Source organism: Pteropus medius, unplaced genomic scaffold (assembly GCF_902729225.1).
Source record: "Pteropus medius unplaced genomic scaffold, Ma_sr-lr_union100, whole genome shotgun sequence".
Taxonomy (NCBI): Eukaryota; Metazoa; Chordata; class Mammalia; order Chiroptera; family Pteropodidae; genus Pteropus; species Pteropus medius.
This window is the reverse complement of record NW_024352947.1, coordinates 2,834,307-2,849,374: the sequence shown is the minus strand read 5'-3', so window position 1 is coordinate 2,849,374 and position 15,068 is coordinate 2,834,307. Positions and strand designations below refer to the sequence as shown.

General features: G+C 43.0%; 1 protein-coding gene across 7 annotated transcripts in view; it reads left to right on the top strand.

Moving 5' to 3' along the window:
* The window catches only part of LYST (lysosomal trafficking regulator), a 143,156-nt gene that overhangs the window by 9,526 nt on the left and 118,562 nt on the right, over positions 1-15,068 (top strand). For 4 of the 7 annotated variants that reach the window (XM_039850371.1, XM_039850369.1, XM_039850368.1 and 1 more), the window contains exon 1: positions 10,097-10,292. In XM_039850371.1, the coding sequence (XP_039706305.1) occupies positions 10,104-10,292 (189 nt within the window). In that variant the 5' untranslated portion in view covers positions 10,097-10,103. Of the gene's footprint in view, positions 1-6,080; positions 6,195-6,461; positions 6,551-7,800; positions 7,883-8,328; positions 8,461-10,096; positions 10,293-15,068 lie in introns of those variants that run through there. The other 3 variants (XM_039850366.1, XM_039850365.1, XM_039850367.1) reach the window with 3 other exon arrangements.

Below are 15,068 nucleotides of genomic sequence, written 5' to 3'. Positions count from 1 at the left end.
AGGACCATTCCCAGTTGTTCTGCGGAGAGGCTGCAGTGACTTCTCTCTTCCTGCAGATGGCACTGTCTGCTGCGCCCTGTTCCGCTGGTGCCGAGCATTTCAAATACAACTATAGCATTTACCAGGAATGTTTACTGATGTTACATAATCCCCGAAGATCCACATGGCAACTCTATTGAATAGACGTTTTGTGGAAAAGGAAGCCAGACTTCACACAGCTCCGTATGGCCAGCTAGTGACTGCTGCCTTTGCCTTCACCGCTGTCACAATGTTATTCGACTGTTCAGGACAGATTTCAGAAACTAGCAAAAATAGAATGAGTAAGCAGATTAGTAAATATTCACTGAAATATTTATTGAGTGAGTAATATTGGTTGAATTAATGAATGCATTAATGAGTTGGAGGAAAGAAACTAGCGCATGGACTCTCTCTTTCCTGTCACTGTGGCTGCTGGGCTATTTGATAGTTCTTGAGGAGGGAGCTTGGTGCCTAGGGGACACTTCTCGTCTTGTTGCTGAGTGAGATTTTATTTTCAGTGGTAAATGTAATGTCATTGGTAGCACTAATTGAAACACAGAGAGACAAGACATTAAGGAAGTGTACGAATGACTTGAGGTAGGGACAGGGGTTGTAGTTCTGGATGTCACGAGGGTGAATGTGCGAAAAGCCACAAGGTTGAGGGCAACAGCTTAACTGTGTGATCTGCTGAAAAACAGGTTGTGGAATTAATCACAGAACCAGAACAGAGCTAAGATACAAAGTCAGCCGTGTGTGGGAGTCTCACTCAACGAAAGCAGACCCACTGTTGACTTACCTTATTGACCATTTTATTTCAGAAGGCAAAGGAAACGGTCGGGGGAGCTATGAGCCTCATGCGCCCCACTGTGAGGGCTTAATCAGACAGGCGAACATAGCAGGAATCCTGAGAGAAAAGCCAGCCGCTCATTCAGCACATTCAGCAAAAGATCCAATGCCTTCTGGGTGCTGTTGGCTTAGCAGTAAACGCCACAGACGCAATCCTGGTCGTCAAGGAGCTTTCGTGTTTAGAGGTGACAAAGAAACTAGCCTCATGGTTGCTGAACTGCTGTGACCTTAACTTCCACTTCACGTCAGACTCCTGCTGCAGCGTCCTCAGCATCTGGAACGGCTCGTTTCAGAAATCTCAAACTTCCAATAGCCTTCCTTCCCGCATTTTCTATCCTTCGGTTTCATAGTAATCGATCACCTGCATTTCTCCTTGCGTATGAGCATCTGCCTGGCTTCTTCCTCTTCCCTCCCTGGTCTGTGCCCTGTTTTTGACCACGTGGCTTTGTTCTCCCACTTGTGCCCTCGATGCGCTTCTGCTCCTGAGCCTCCACCCACCAAAACTCCGATTTCTAGATCAGGGATGCGATCTGCGTTCTCTACTATTAGATCTACCAGAGAATCTCAAATAGCTGAGACATCGACATCACCAGAATTCATGGTTTTCAGGCTCTGCTCAGCTCTCAAGCTACCAGTAAAGTCTTTTATTTTAACTTGGGCACTGCTCTCTCCAGCCTTGTTCTCCTGCGTCTCATTTTGTGTTTCGATACTGAAGTTATTGTCATTCTCTCAGGGACTTGACTGGAGCGGCAATTTCAGTTTGTGTATCTGCCTTTCCTCCTCCTCTGCCTTTGGCTGTTCCACGTTTCCTCAGAGCTGTCTTCTTCGTGAAGCGGCCCTGCCCACTCAAATCGAGCTCAGTGCCCCTGATCAGTATATCACACCTTGTGTGCTGGTTCGCCTTCGCCACCATAATGTGATCTTCTTGAGGACAGAGACCAGGGTTACTCTTGCATTTGGGGTTCTTAGCGTCTGGCATGAAGTAGGTGTTTAGTAAATGATAGCTAAGTAAAAAAATAATAAACAGGAAGAGGAATGTGGAGCAAAGCTGGAATTCAGAGAATTGGAAATACAGAGTTCCTAAATTTCAAAGAGAAGATAGGCAAGATGCCATGGGCACAGTCTCCCGGAGGGACACTGGGTGTCAGGTAGCCAAGGACAGTCTTTACTGAGCAATCGGAGGTAATGTGAAGGGAAGGCGGAGGTAAAGCGGCCACATGAATCAGATTTCAAAATAACGTGCAAAAGAGTAAAAGAAGGATATGAAACAAATGTATATGTATATAGTTACGTATATTACGTGTGCATTATACATGTGACATGTAAAAAGGAAATGACCCTAGGCGGATGATGAACTGAGGTTTTAAAAAAGGTTAAGGCTGACCTTTCACATGGTATATGTAGAAAGTGAAAACAATAAGCAAATTAATAGATTCTTCTTATTAACAAACTGAACCTATAATCAGGTATAGGGATTAAACGAGGCTCCCAGCTCCTTCGGTGTGTGCCTTCTCTGACGCGGAGGGTGATCTCTACACAGACAGTAAGGGTGGACGTAAGATGAAGAATGGGGGACATTTTCAGTCCGAGACTGAGGAGGAGGATGTGCCAGAACCTCTGGCTGCTTTAAACGAGATCACGTCTCAGGCTCAGATTCTGAGAAAATGGGTCAACGCCGTTGTTGAACTGGTAATCTTTGAGTAATTATGGTGAATTTGACAACTTTTAGAGGACTGTTGAGGAATAAAGTTCCAAAATCATAAAAAAGGATTCCGTAGCTTCTAGTCACCTCCACAGAAGAGCATCAGCTTGTTTTAAAGGTTCACGGGCGTTGGCAGGAGGGAGCCGGAGCAGTGCGCATCGCGGCTCTGCTCTAAGAAAGGTCACCCCAGGTCAGCCTGGCTTGGCTTCCGACAAGACACCCCGAGTCCGAGTCAGGAGAACGCGGCCGTGGCCACAGGTGCATGCCCAAGGCCTTCGCCGTCACCTGTCCTGTCGTCCCCTTTGGCACACGATACCAAACTGGGGGAGGCAGTTAGTGACAGACAGCGCTCGGTCTGCGGGGAGCCTCTGTGGGCTGCCGATTCTGGCCCCGGCCACTCAGCCTGACGCCTCCCGCTGCTCCCTCGGGGCGGGTGACCTTGCCGCTTCTCTCACGGAGGAACTAGAAGTGGCCGTGTCTCGCTCCCGCTGCCAGATGCGCCCATCTTCCTGCACCTGTTCTTATTCCTGTAGATGAGCCGTCACGGTCCCTTCCACGTGTGCCTTGACCCTCTCTGCTTCACCCGCTCGTTCTGGAATGATCTCTCACTCTAGTATTTCATCTGTTTTCCTTTCTCTGCTGGACAAACGTGCTGGGCAGACGTGTTGTCACGTTTCAGCTTACAAACATACCATAATTCATTTTTACAAATAAAAACCTCCATGTCCCTGTGTCCCCTTCAAGCTGCCACCCATTTCCTCGCCACCCTTTGGGATGGAGCTTCTTAAAAGTTCTGTCTAAATGCCATGCCTCTGCCACCCGCTTTGTCACCCTGCAGGGACCACTCCGACAGATGGCAGTACCCTCCACGGGGCTCGCAGTCAGGTCCCGGTCGTCATCTCACTCGGCCCCTCAGCAGGGTCTGACGCAGCCGGCCACCCTTCCTGTCGCAGGCCCGCTTCGCTGTCCTGGCTGTCCCCCTTCCTCGTTGCTGCGTCCTCGCGGTCTCTGTGCCGGAACCGCCTCGTCTCCCTGACCCAATGGTGCCGGCCCCAGGGCCATCCCTAGAACCTGCTCTGTGCCCCGTCTCCAGGTCCCCTCTCCAGGCCCCCTCTGTTAGGACCGCAGCCACTGGGCACAGCCCTGTCATCGCAGAAAGTTCTGCCGGACGGCGTTGCTCTGGGATTTCTTCCATCGCGTCACATTAAAGCCCATCTGCCTGCCGGTAACTCCGGCTTGCTCCGCCAGGTCCAGCCTCCCACCTGAACCCCAGGTGGTGCATCCCATCGCCCACTTCTAAGACACCTGTCACAGTTAAGGCGGCTACGACAGAACGCTGCTCCCTCCCATCCTGCTCCCGGGCTGACCCGTCAGGGAGCACCGCTGCTCGTCACACTGGCTGGAAAATCCTGGTCGTCTTTTTTTGGGGGGGAGGGAGGAGGGACAGGCAGAAAGGAGACTTCCATTCCTAGGGAGAGACCGTTCCAGGGGGTCCTTCTGTTTCCTCTTCCCGCCCTGACTTCAGTCCCTGAGAGGCAGGAGCGAGCGGCTTTTCTCACTCTGCAGTAACGTTTGGCGTCTTTTCTCAGTATCCGCGGTGTCAGACACACGCTCCTCCCCGTGCCCTCCTCCCAGGGCCCCGCCTCCTCGCCTCCTTCCGCGCTCGCTCAGCTCTCACGTCCTCAGACATTCTCTGCCCGCCCTGGGGAGCGTCCCTGTCACTCTGCACCCTTATTCTGCTTTACTTTTCCCCGTAGCACTTAGTGCTGCCTGGACTTACGACCTTTGTCTCTGCCCCCCCTGGATCCATGAGGGTAGGAATTTAGTTTTGCTCTATACCCAGTGCCAAATAGAGTGGCTGGCGTATGATAGATGTTCCGTAAGCGTTTGTTGAATTGAATGGCATATCGATGAAAAATCTGATGACGTCAGGCTGGGAGGAGATATAGCTAATGCCTTGTCAGTTTTCTGTTTTTTGATTTGGTATTTTACACTTTACCAGTCACTGTATTAGAGAGTGAAACCTGTTAATTTTCTGAGAAGGTCACTCATGTGATTATAGGCATTTTGTAATCACGTTTTTTATTTATGGTAAATTGTAAGAAGGTAAAAGTTCTAGTAATGGGAGCAAGTTTTATTTAATATGGCGCTATAAACAATAGTTATATTAGAAGTTGAAAATTATAGTAATAAGGATAAATTTAAAATTTGGCATTAGGGCTGTAAAGTGCAAAAAGTAGTAAGACAGGGTCCCTGGTCTTGAGGAACTCGTGACCTCGGCGGTGAGACCGTCACATAGGATAAGGAACTACAGGGTGTCCATGAAGTGTGGGGACAGAGGCACGTATGTATACTGCCCTAAAGGGCATCTTCGAGCTATTAAAAACACTATATTTCCAGACTTTATGGACACCCGGTACGTTATAGGGGGATAAAAATTAGAATGTCGCTGTGTGTAGAGACCGGCAGCAGAGTAAAGGGGACACAGCTGACCGGGCTGGCAGAGGGAAGGACGAGCCAGGATACAGGGAGACTCCATGGGGATCCACGTGGGGCTTTGCTGAAAAGGCCATGCTAGCGTGAGAGCATTAGAGAAGTCCCTCCTCTCGGCCTAGAAATGTCCCCTGATGAGAGAATGGATCCAGTCATCTGTCAGCTTTCACTTCTAATGGTCACGCCGTTAGCTAGAGTCATCTTAGCCTGGCACAACAGATGGCGACAGGGTGCTGGTCATCGGGGCAGTTAATGCAGTGCCACCTCTAACCTCACGATTTGACTCATTTCCCCTTCCATGATTGTAGAAGTTAAATACATGTGCGTGGTTTTGATTAGCCCAGGAGGCAGCAGGAGCAGATATGGAAGGCACTGGGACCCCACCCCAGCTTTTCCCTCTGGTTGAGCAGTTGATGTGCGGGCCGCAGGTGCTTGGCCAGCAGAGTGGGCCAAGAGTGACCTGAGCTCCAGCCCGTGCTTCGATAGCTGTGCGCCTGCCGTGGGGCGGCATCCGTCTGGGAAGAGGCGTTTTCCTAATTCACACAAAGTCCTAACAGCAGCTCCGTCCCATTGCCAGCCTGCTTTACCCTCCAGCGCCTAGAGTAGTGTGCGGTCCAAGAACTGTTCGCAAGCTGAAAGGAATTCGGGACAGTTCTCTAGATTTGAGCATTTTGAAGCAATTAAAGATCATTCAGAGGAAAAAAAACAAACAAAAAAATTTATGATTCAAAATAAACCTTCACATCTGCCTTATAACTAAAATAAAGAAATCTTTTTCTTGCCTCGGCCTGGACAAAACTGTGGCGAAGAGGAAAGCAGGTAACGAGAGGGAAGCATTTTGTTGCTGTCCTAGTGCGAATTTCTCCTTTAGCTTTCTAGAAACAGCCTTCATTGTGTCATTCACGAAAGATTAGTTCATTTAAAAAATTCAGCGCGGATATGAAATTTGGCGGTCGTTTATTCATCGGTGTTAGTGTATTCTGAGTTCTCATATCTCCTCCAATACCTTTCACTCGTACAGGAAGGAGTAACTTGCTGTCCGGAACGCGTAGACGATATTCCGCTGCCTCCTGGTGAGAGGCTGAGACGGGTCTGCTCTCCGTCCTTCAGAGTTAACCGGCGATGCTCCTGGGCTGTAAGTTAGGCAGGGGGCGGAGGGGTAGGGAGCTATGAGCGGGTTGCCTCGTTTAGATCAAGTATGTTCCAAGCTTCGCTGTCTCAAGACCCCGTGTCTGAAGCTCCAGGCATTTTCAGTGTTCTCTTGAGATTCCGGAATTCACTGGCTCTTTCAGACATCGGATATGGAGACTGGCCACTGGTTTTTGTCAGAACTTTGTTAAATTATTTGTTTCACTATTGCCATTGATATGTCTTCTTCTTCTTTTTTTTTTTTTTTTTGTAGGTGAAGCTTTATGCTAAGAATATTTGTTTATCTAGTTCATGAGCTCAAATTGCAAAGACTCTAAATGTTCCAGAAGTGTTGAAAGATTGGTGAGTATTTAATGTAATAAATATTAGCAGTCGAAATACTCGATTCGGTCTAAGGCTTTGAAACTATGTAGTTATGCGACATTAACGAAACCCTAAAGTGAAAACAACTAAACTTCCCATGCCTAGAGATGGATGGTAAATCCTGGTTATTCACACAATGGCCTGTCGCAGAGTGGTTTAAAGGAGTGAACATAATGTTGAGAGAGAAAAGCAAAGTTATAAGAGGAGACATAGCATACTATTTATATAACTTTTTAAAATACTTGAAACAGTACTGAATATTTTTATGGCTATAAACAAAAAAGTATAAAAATGTGTATGGAAATGATAAACAACTAGAGAGAGAGAGGGCTGTGGGTAGAGTGCAGCTTTCCTTACAGTGAGGTTTGATTTCTTTACACACGCACGCACACACATACGCACGCACACATGCACGCGCACACATGGACACGTACACGTGTACCTGCGAACTGGCCTGAGCATAGCATAGTGTTAATGCTTGCTAGATCTGAGTATTGGCTATAACCTCATGTTATTTATTCTTTGTACTTTTCTGGGTATTTGAAATATTTTTAAAGATCTTTTAAAAATACGCTGCAGTCATCTTTTCAGTTGGCATCAGAGTGTGTGAAAGGCGTTAGTTAAACGCAACCTTCCCATTAGATGACTAGGAAGAAAAGAATATTTCTTAATGTGCGAAGCAAACGTGCCCCCCCCACCGCCGGCGTGGGCTGGCAGTGCTCACACACGCACTGAGGGCGTGGGAGTGTGTGCGTGTCGGGCAGGAGAATACAGAATGTTTGTTGTTTGTAGATGACAGAGTTTTCTGTCTGGAAATTCCACGAAAAGCAGTAAGACAGTTCAGTGAGAAGTTTATGATTACTGTATCAGAATAATCCACTTCTTGTATGCCTCCTAAATACGGTATCTGTCCTAGTTAGAATATGCAATGGAAAGTAAAATCCCATTCAGAATAATGGTGAAAACTATAAAACACTTTGAAATAAACCTAACAGGAAATGTGTAAAACGTATTTTATGAAGTAACAGGAAATGTGTAAAACGTATTTTATGAAGTAACAGCACTTCAAGGAAATGATAGGATAAACATGCAAGTAATATAAGGATGTTCGGTGCCGCTTTGTTTATAATAATAAAAATCTGAAATAACCTAAATATTCAACAGCAAGACATTGGCTATATATCTATAGTACATCTGTATAATCAAATACACATAATATATCCATGCAGCGGAATGCCATGCAGCTACTACAAAGAAAAAGAGAGAGCTCATGGGAAAAGATTTCTAATCCATCTACATGAATCAAAGCAGGTGGTAAATCATTTATATATAATACCCTATTATGTAACGGTATATATATCTTATGAACAGTATAAAATCAGGAATAATGTACATTCTGCATATATTACATGCTTTTTATTGACAAGGCATCTTTTGCTTGTAGGAAGTAGGATTGAAATGATTTCCTCATTCGTTTTCATATCTAAAAATTCATGTTAATGTGCATTATCTTAATTTCTAGAAGATAGGCCCTCATTATTACCACGATTTTTTAGCGTTCGCATTGTCCCTAAAGCTGCCATGTGCCTTGCCGCTGACGGCGTCTCACAAGCAGCGTCGGGGGCTGCGCTGTGAGCGGGGGTCATGACTGCCGGTCACGGGGCTTTATGTCAGCACTTCAGTCGTTCCCTGGCCGGCGCCATATCCGACGAGTTTCAAATGTTTCCTGGTTGTTTCCTGAAGCTTTCTGCTGATCCCATCCGGTAAGATCAAGAAAGCACCAGCATCACGACTTACAGAATGATGTCAGCATCTTCGGAAGAAAATTTCAGGAATAGAGTAGCGCTCTGAAGAGTACTGCGTGGTGGATGGTCTCGATGACCCAGAAGGTGATAGTGTATGGAAAAGTCTAAGTGCTTAGAAAGCACTGTGCTGTAGTTTAATTGGAAGGTGTTTTTTGCTTTTTGTTTTTTGTTTTTTGTTTTTTTTGTGGTACACTGAATAATTGTGTATCTTAAATCAGGGACAGATTAGGAGAAATAAGTGAATAAAGTTGGATAAATATGGACTGAATAAATTAGGTTTTTCGATTTATTGAACAATTTTACTTTAAGCTTCTAAAAAAACCAATAGTATATATATAATCGAGGGTTTCGGGATAATAAGTGAAATACATTTCTTTTTAATACTTTTTTGTCTTTTTCTTAATGTCCAATAATATTAAAAATAAAGGTATCTGTTATACTAGAGAGGGGATTGTTATTGTAATAACACTCAGAATCCTGATGGGAATCCAGGAATTAAACTGCGGGGCCCCAGAACGAACAGAAGCCAAAGTCGCATTAGGAATTTCTTTGTCTCCTTCTTTCATGTTTATCTGCTTCTCTTTGCCTCTTGTTGGTTCATTTTCACCAAGTTGCCTTCTTCCCAGCCTCACCTACCTCATCGCGACCATCACGGGCCCATTGCTGTGCGACTTTCCACCACATCGAGTCTGTCCTGCTATTTACATTCCCATGAGAGAGAGAGGAAATCCCACCGGCCCAGTGCCTCTCTGCAGGCTGCGCGATGCGAGTCCATCTTGCGGCCAGCATGGTTGTTGGCTGCTCCTGGGTCTGAGCTTCAGTCAGTTAGGGCCCAGAGCCTGGCTGTGCCTCAGGGCAGTAGGCACAGTCGTGTGGGCCACTGCCGCCTCAGCGGGGACCAGCGTGGGTGCAGGAAGACTCTGAGACACGCATCTTATTTAATTTAACATCTCCAGGTTAAAACATTTTTTAAAAGTTACTGGATGTCTCAAAATCACCTGCAGTCCTAAGGTGAAACTATTTTGAAATTCTTTGGGCTTTTTATTGTTCATGATTTTTCCTTTCTAAATATTTATACATTTTTTTATATTTGCGTTTTCTCATCTCTTTTGTTTACTTTACCTTACTGTTTTTCTTAACCTTAAAACGTCACATTGCCCTTTATTTGTTTCAAATGCGTGGTAAGAAGTGAAGGCATAACTTCAACTGCTAGAATGCTTCCGTTTTATTCACCTGGTGATAAACCTTTTTCCCCCCACTAAGTGAACTCTGGTGTTTCGGGAAGGGTGGGCCAGTGATTGTTGGCTCTGTCAAAGGAAAAAAGTCTATCTTTTTAAAAGATCCGTTTATCTTTTAATACAGGTAAAGCAAAAATATTTTCTAAGTGATGGGTTTATTTCTGTCCTGCGGTGACGCTATTTAAGACAGAAAGTCGGACTCTGCCTTAACTGCCACTCCTCACTGGCCTCCTCTGCTTAGGCGCTTTCACTTAGCCGTTCCAGGTCACGCTCGGGCATTTCACGCCCAGGACTGATTTCTGTTGTGCACAAATACTTAAGGAACACCTGGCTTGGTCAGAACTATGTCTGAAAATATTACAGGGTTAAGTCCCAGTGCCCAGTAACTTAAAGTCAGTCTTTAGTTAAAAACAAACAAACCCTCATAGTTTTAAACGCACTTTTTTGTTTTTCTAATCTTTTTTGTAATATTTATTTTGCAGCTCGGTCATGAGCACCGACAGTAACTCTTTGGCACGTGAATTTCTGACCGATGTCAACCGGCTCTGCAATGCAGTGGTGCAGAGGGCGGAGGCCAGGGAGGAGGAAGAGGAGACACACATGGCAACCCTCGGACAGTACCTCGTCCACGGTCGGGGATTTCTGCTACTCACCAAGCTAAATTCTACCATCGATCAGGTAACATTTCCATATATTTTTTTTTCATCGGTATATTATAGTTAATTACAGGCACATAAATTCTAGGTTACAGGGTTTCCGAGAGTCTCTGATCAAAGACAAAGTCCTGTCTCCCACTTCACTCCAACAAAGAAAAGTAGCCCCATTTATGAACAGATCTTTCATTTGGCTGCTTTACAAAATGTCTAAAATATCTTATAAATGGTTTCATATATACTATTTTTTTCATCCTCATATGGTGAGCTAACCATGATTATTAGTAGAGATATAAGATTACAATTCAAAACATGAATTTGCACTTTCAATAGACATCAGATACGTTTTGAAAAGTTTAGTGTAAATTATATTCAGGGAGCTTCCTGATAAATATGGAGTAAAAATAGAGAATCCTTTGAGCTAATAACTACTGAGTCCTTTAGCTCGTATACATCCAGTCTTTGTGTATTACTGTGCTTGCTTAAAGTATAGGATGACCATATGGTATTTTGCTGATTCCTTATGGAGTTAACAGAATTTTAAAGCGAGTCGGGGCTATGGACGTGGTTTCATCCAACATCCTTTTGTAGATGAAAACCTGAGATGCAGAAACATTAAGTAAGTCAGACGAGGTTCACTCGAAGCCCAATGTTATTTATATCTTTATTTCATTTTAGTAGAAAACATTTATTTATTTTATGAAAGAAAAATACCATCTGCTTTCAGGAAACTAATTAATGTAGTTAGATAATATTTCGGTTAACTTGAACTGAAAGATAATAAGGTCTCTGTATCACCAATATGACAAACATATTTAAACACTCTAAATGTTACTGGCTTTAGATGTACACTTAACCATTGTTAAATTTTTTTGTTGTGAAAGCATTTTTCTAATAAGTACATATGTTGGGTAATAGAGCTAAAATTAAACAACGCCTCTGTTTACACTGTAAGCAGAAGAGCCTAACACATATAAGGAAGTGTTTGTTCACTGTGGCTTCCACCTGCTATGGAACATCCCAGAATATTTGCAGGTTTATGTGTTTTTATTCTTTTTCATGGTGTGACTTGTTAAATGTCTGACTAAACGTGACTTAAGTTTTATATATTTGTTTGTCTTTTCTATAAATAAATTAAAAATCAGAAAAATTTATTCGTTAGACCACATGTAGTGATTTTTATTTTGAAATTTTGATGATTTAATATGCATATCATCCTCTGTTCATCTTCATACCCTACATTAGAACAATTCAGTGCGCTCTCTTTTTTAAGCTACTATATAAATAGCATCAAAATATCAAATATCCGGGAATAAATGTAATAAAATATGTACAGAAGTACGTATAGAATTGATGAGAGAGACTGAAGAAGACCCCAATAAATGCAGAGCTGCATAATTTTCATGTACTGGAAAAATCAATATTGTAAAGATACGTTTTCTCCAAATCGATCTGTAGATTCCAAAGCAATCCAATCAAAATCCCAATGGCTTTTTCTTAAAGACACCTCCATTCACATATAGAATTCACCCATTTCATGTACAATTCATTGATTTTAGTGTAGTCACAGCTATGTGCAACTGTCACCAAGTCACTTTTAGAACATTTTCATCACCTCAGATAGAACTCCTGTGCTGTCACACCCCATTCCTCCCATCCCCCTCACCCCTAAGCAAACGCTGCTCTCCTTTTGATCTCTATAGGTCTTATGCTTTCTCTTTTAAGTCATGAAATATCTTTCAATATATTGTTAAATGACGGAAATCATTCAAGTCCTAATTGAGTTTGTTTTCGTATGGTAACATTTTTTAATCCCCTTTTCCCCGGTCACTTCCTTTTTGGAAGATCTATAGCAATGATAGGAACAGTAGAAATAGACGTGAAGTAAAATCCATAGGCTTTAAAAAACAGTGCTTATCAATTTATTTGTTTAAACCAGGGAATGGAGGATGATCTCTTGGATCTTTAAGGGGAATTTAATCTCACAGAGTTTATTCACTGAAGGCGGACTCAAGACACGAGAGTCACAGCTGTGCCTTTCAAGGGAAGCTTCGGCTTCGTGCCCGTGCTCCCCTGCGGAGCGGCCGTGGGGCAGGTGGGTGGCCTGGGAGGGAAGCGGTTCCAGTCCATGCCTCTCTCCTGCAGTCCTTTCGCTCCGTTCATTCGATACTTAACATAAAGAATTAAACAGACTTTACTGACGTCTAATTTACATGTGAAAAATGCGCAGATGTTGAGCGTATATTTGGACGAGTTTTAGCAAACATATCCACCTGTGTCACCACCACCCACATTGATGTCTAGGACGTTTCTGCAAAGTTTGTCGTGCCCATTTTCAGCCAGCCCCTCCCCTGCAGGATAACTTCTGTTCTGGTTTCTAACATCTGAGTGTAGTTTGGCTTGTTCTAGAACCTTGCGTGAACCGAATCATGCCGCGTGTGCGCTGTGTCTGAGAGATGCACGCGCGCTGCGTGAATCAGCAGCCACCGCGTCTCGCTTCTCACTGGCGTGTCACTGCGTGTCACTGTCCAGATGCAGCACAAGTTGTTTCCATGCACCTGCTGTTTGGTTGCTTCCATCTGGCTGCTGCGAACGTTCCTATAAAAACTGTGTGTGAATACGTTTTCGTTTCTCCTGGGTAAAAATCTAAGCATACAATTGCTGTGTCAAAGGATGGGTGTCTATAAGAAACTGCCAGACTGTTTTTCAAAGTGGTCAGACCGCGTCATTCTCCCCAGCAGCGTTTGGGAATCCCAAGCTCTACTATCCTGTCTCCATCCTCTCGAATATTTGATCACTTCTAATTCTCTAATATTTACATCCTTTCTAATAATCGATATTGCCGGTCGTGTTAGTATTAGCCATTCTGAGTGAATACCAAGTAGTATATCACTGCGGTTCAATTTGCATTTCTCTGACAACTATTGCTGTTTGCTGAGCACTTTCTCATGTGCTTTTTTGGCCATTTGCTTATCGTTTTTTATAAATGTTCAAGTTTTGTTTTGTAAGTATCTGTTCAAGCCCATTTTTAAAGTCGGTTATTCGTTTATTATTCAGTTGTGATAGTTCTTTATATATTCTGGATGAAATCTTCGTTGGGTTGTGAATATGTTCTTTCGTGGCTTGCCTTTTCATTTTCAACAGTGTCTTTAGAAGAGCAAGTTTTTCCTTTTGCAAATAGTGCTTTTTGTATCCTGTCTAAGAAATCTTTGTCTTACAACCCCAAAGTTGCAAAGGTATTTATTCTCATATTTTTTGTTTTTTGTTTCCCTAGGAGCTTTGTAGTTACTATCTTTACTTCTAGTTCTCTGATCTGTTTTGAGTTGATGTTTGTGCTTGGAGTGAGGTAGAAGTTGTGGTTCTTTTCCGCCCTTCCTCCCCGGATGGTTTACTTGGTTGTTCCAACAACATTTCTTCCTAAAAGTCTGCTCTTTCCACCACGAATAACCTTGGTGCCTTTGTTGAAATCAATGACTCTATATTTATGGGTTTATTTCTAGACTCTATTCTGCTCCACGTGTCTGTCATGTAGTCTTTGACTAACTCCACACTGTCTTGATTACTGTGGCTTTTATAGTAAGTTTAGAAATCAGGTGGTGTACGCTCTCCAATTTGTTCTTCATTTTCTCAATTTTTGACTACTCTGGGTCCTTTGCGTTTCCATATACGATTTCAAATCAACTTATTTTTCCTACAAAAATGCCTGCAAGGATTTCAGTTGTAATGGCATTGAATCTAGAAGTCAATTTGGAGAGAATTGACAACTTAATAATGTCGAGTTTCTCAATCATGAGCATGGAAAAATCTGTTTGAGTCTTTCTAATTTCTCCGCAGTATTTTAAAGTTTTCAGTGTAGAGGTTTTACATATTTTGTGGTTAAGTTTATTCTAAATTTTTTTTTTGGTGTGATTGTAAATGGTATTTAAATTTTTTATTTTCCTGTTGTTTGTTGCTCATAGATGTACTTTGATTTATATGTCCTGTGCCTTTGCTAAATTCATTTATTTCTATTTATCTTAAAATTTTTTGTAGATTCCTTAGTATTTTCTATGTACACAGTCATGTCATTTGTGAATAATGATAATTTCACTTTTCCAATTTCTATACCTTTTGTTTAATTTTCTTGCCTTTTGCGCTGGCTTCTAGCACAGAGGTTGATGCAAGCGTTAAGAGTGAACATCTGCCTCGTGGCGGACCGTAGGGGGAAAGCATTCAGTACTTCACCAGTACATGTGATGTCAGCTCTAGGTTTTTCTTAGATGCTTTTCATCAGAAGGAGGAAGTTCTATACCCAGTTTGTTGAGAGTTTTTATTCGGAATGGATGTTGGATTTTGTCAAATGGCTCTTCTGCATCTACTGAGACTCTCATATTATTTTTCTTTTTTATTATATTAATATGGGTGAATGACATCGATGCTTTCTAAATGTTGAACCAGCTCTGCATTTCCAGGATAAACCCCATTTGGTCGTGATTCATCATACACAAACATGCTAATCTATTCTTAGGAAAAGCTCTGTCTAAATAGCAAAACACATATTCTTTTCAATGGTTAAAGATGGCAGAGTTGAAGTTTATATTCAGACCTTTACAACTTTTTTGAGAGAAATTTTGCCCAGCCTAAGAAGTAACAGTCATCCTCAGTTTTAACTGTGGCACCAGTGTCAACCAGACAGGTGGCTACGGCTCTAGTTCTCAGTGTCCTCACCAGGAACATAAGTGCATCTAGCTGGATGACTTAAAGGTCTCTTGCAACATAAAAATTATTCATTTCCATGTAATATTTGATTACAATGGTTTCT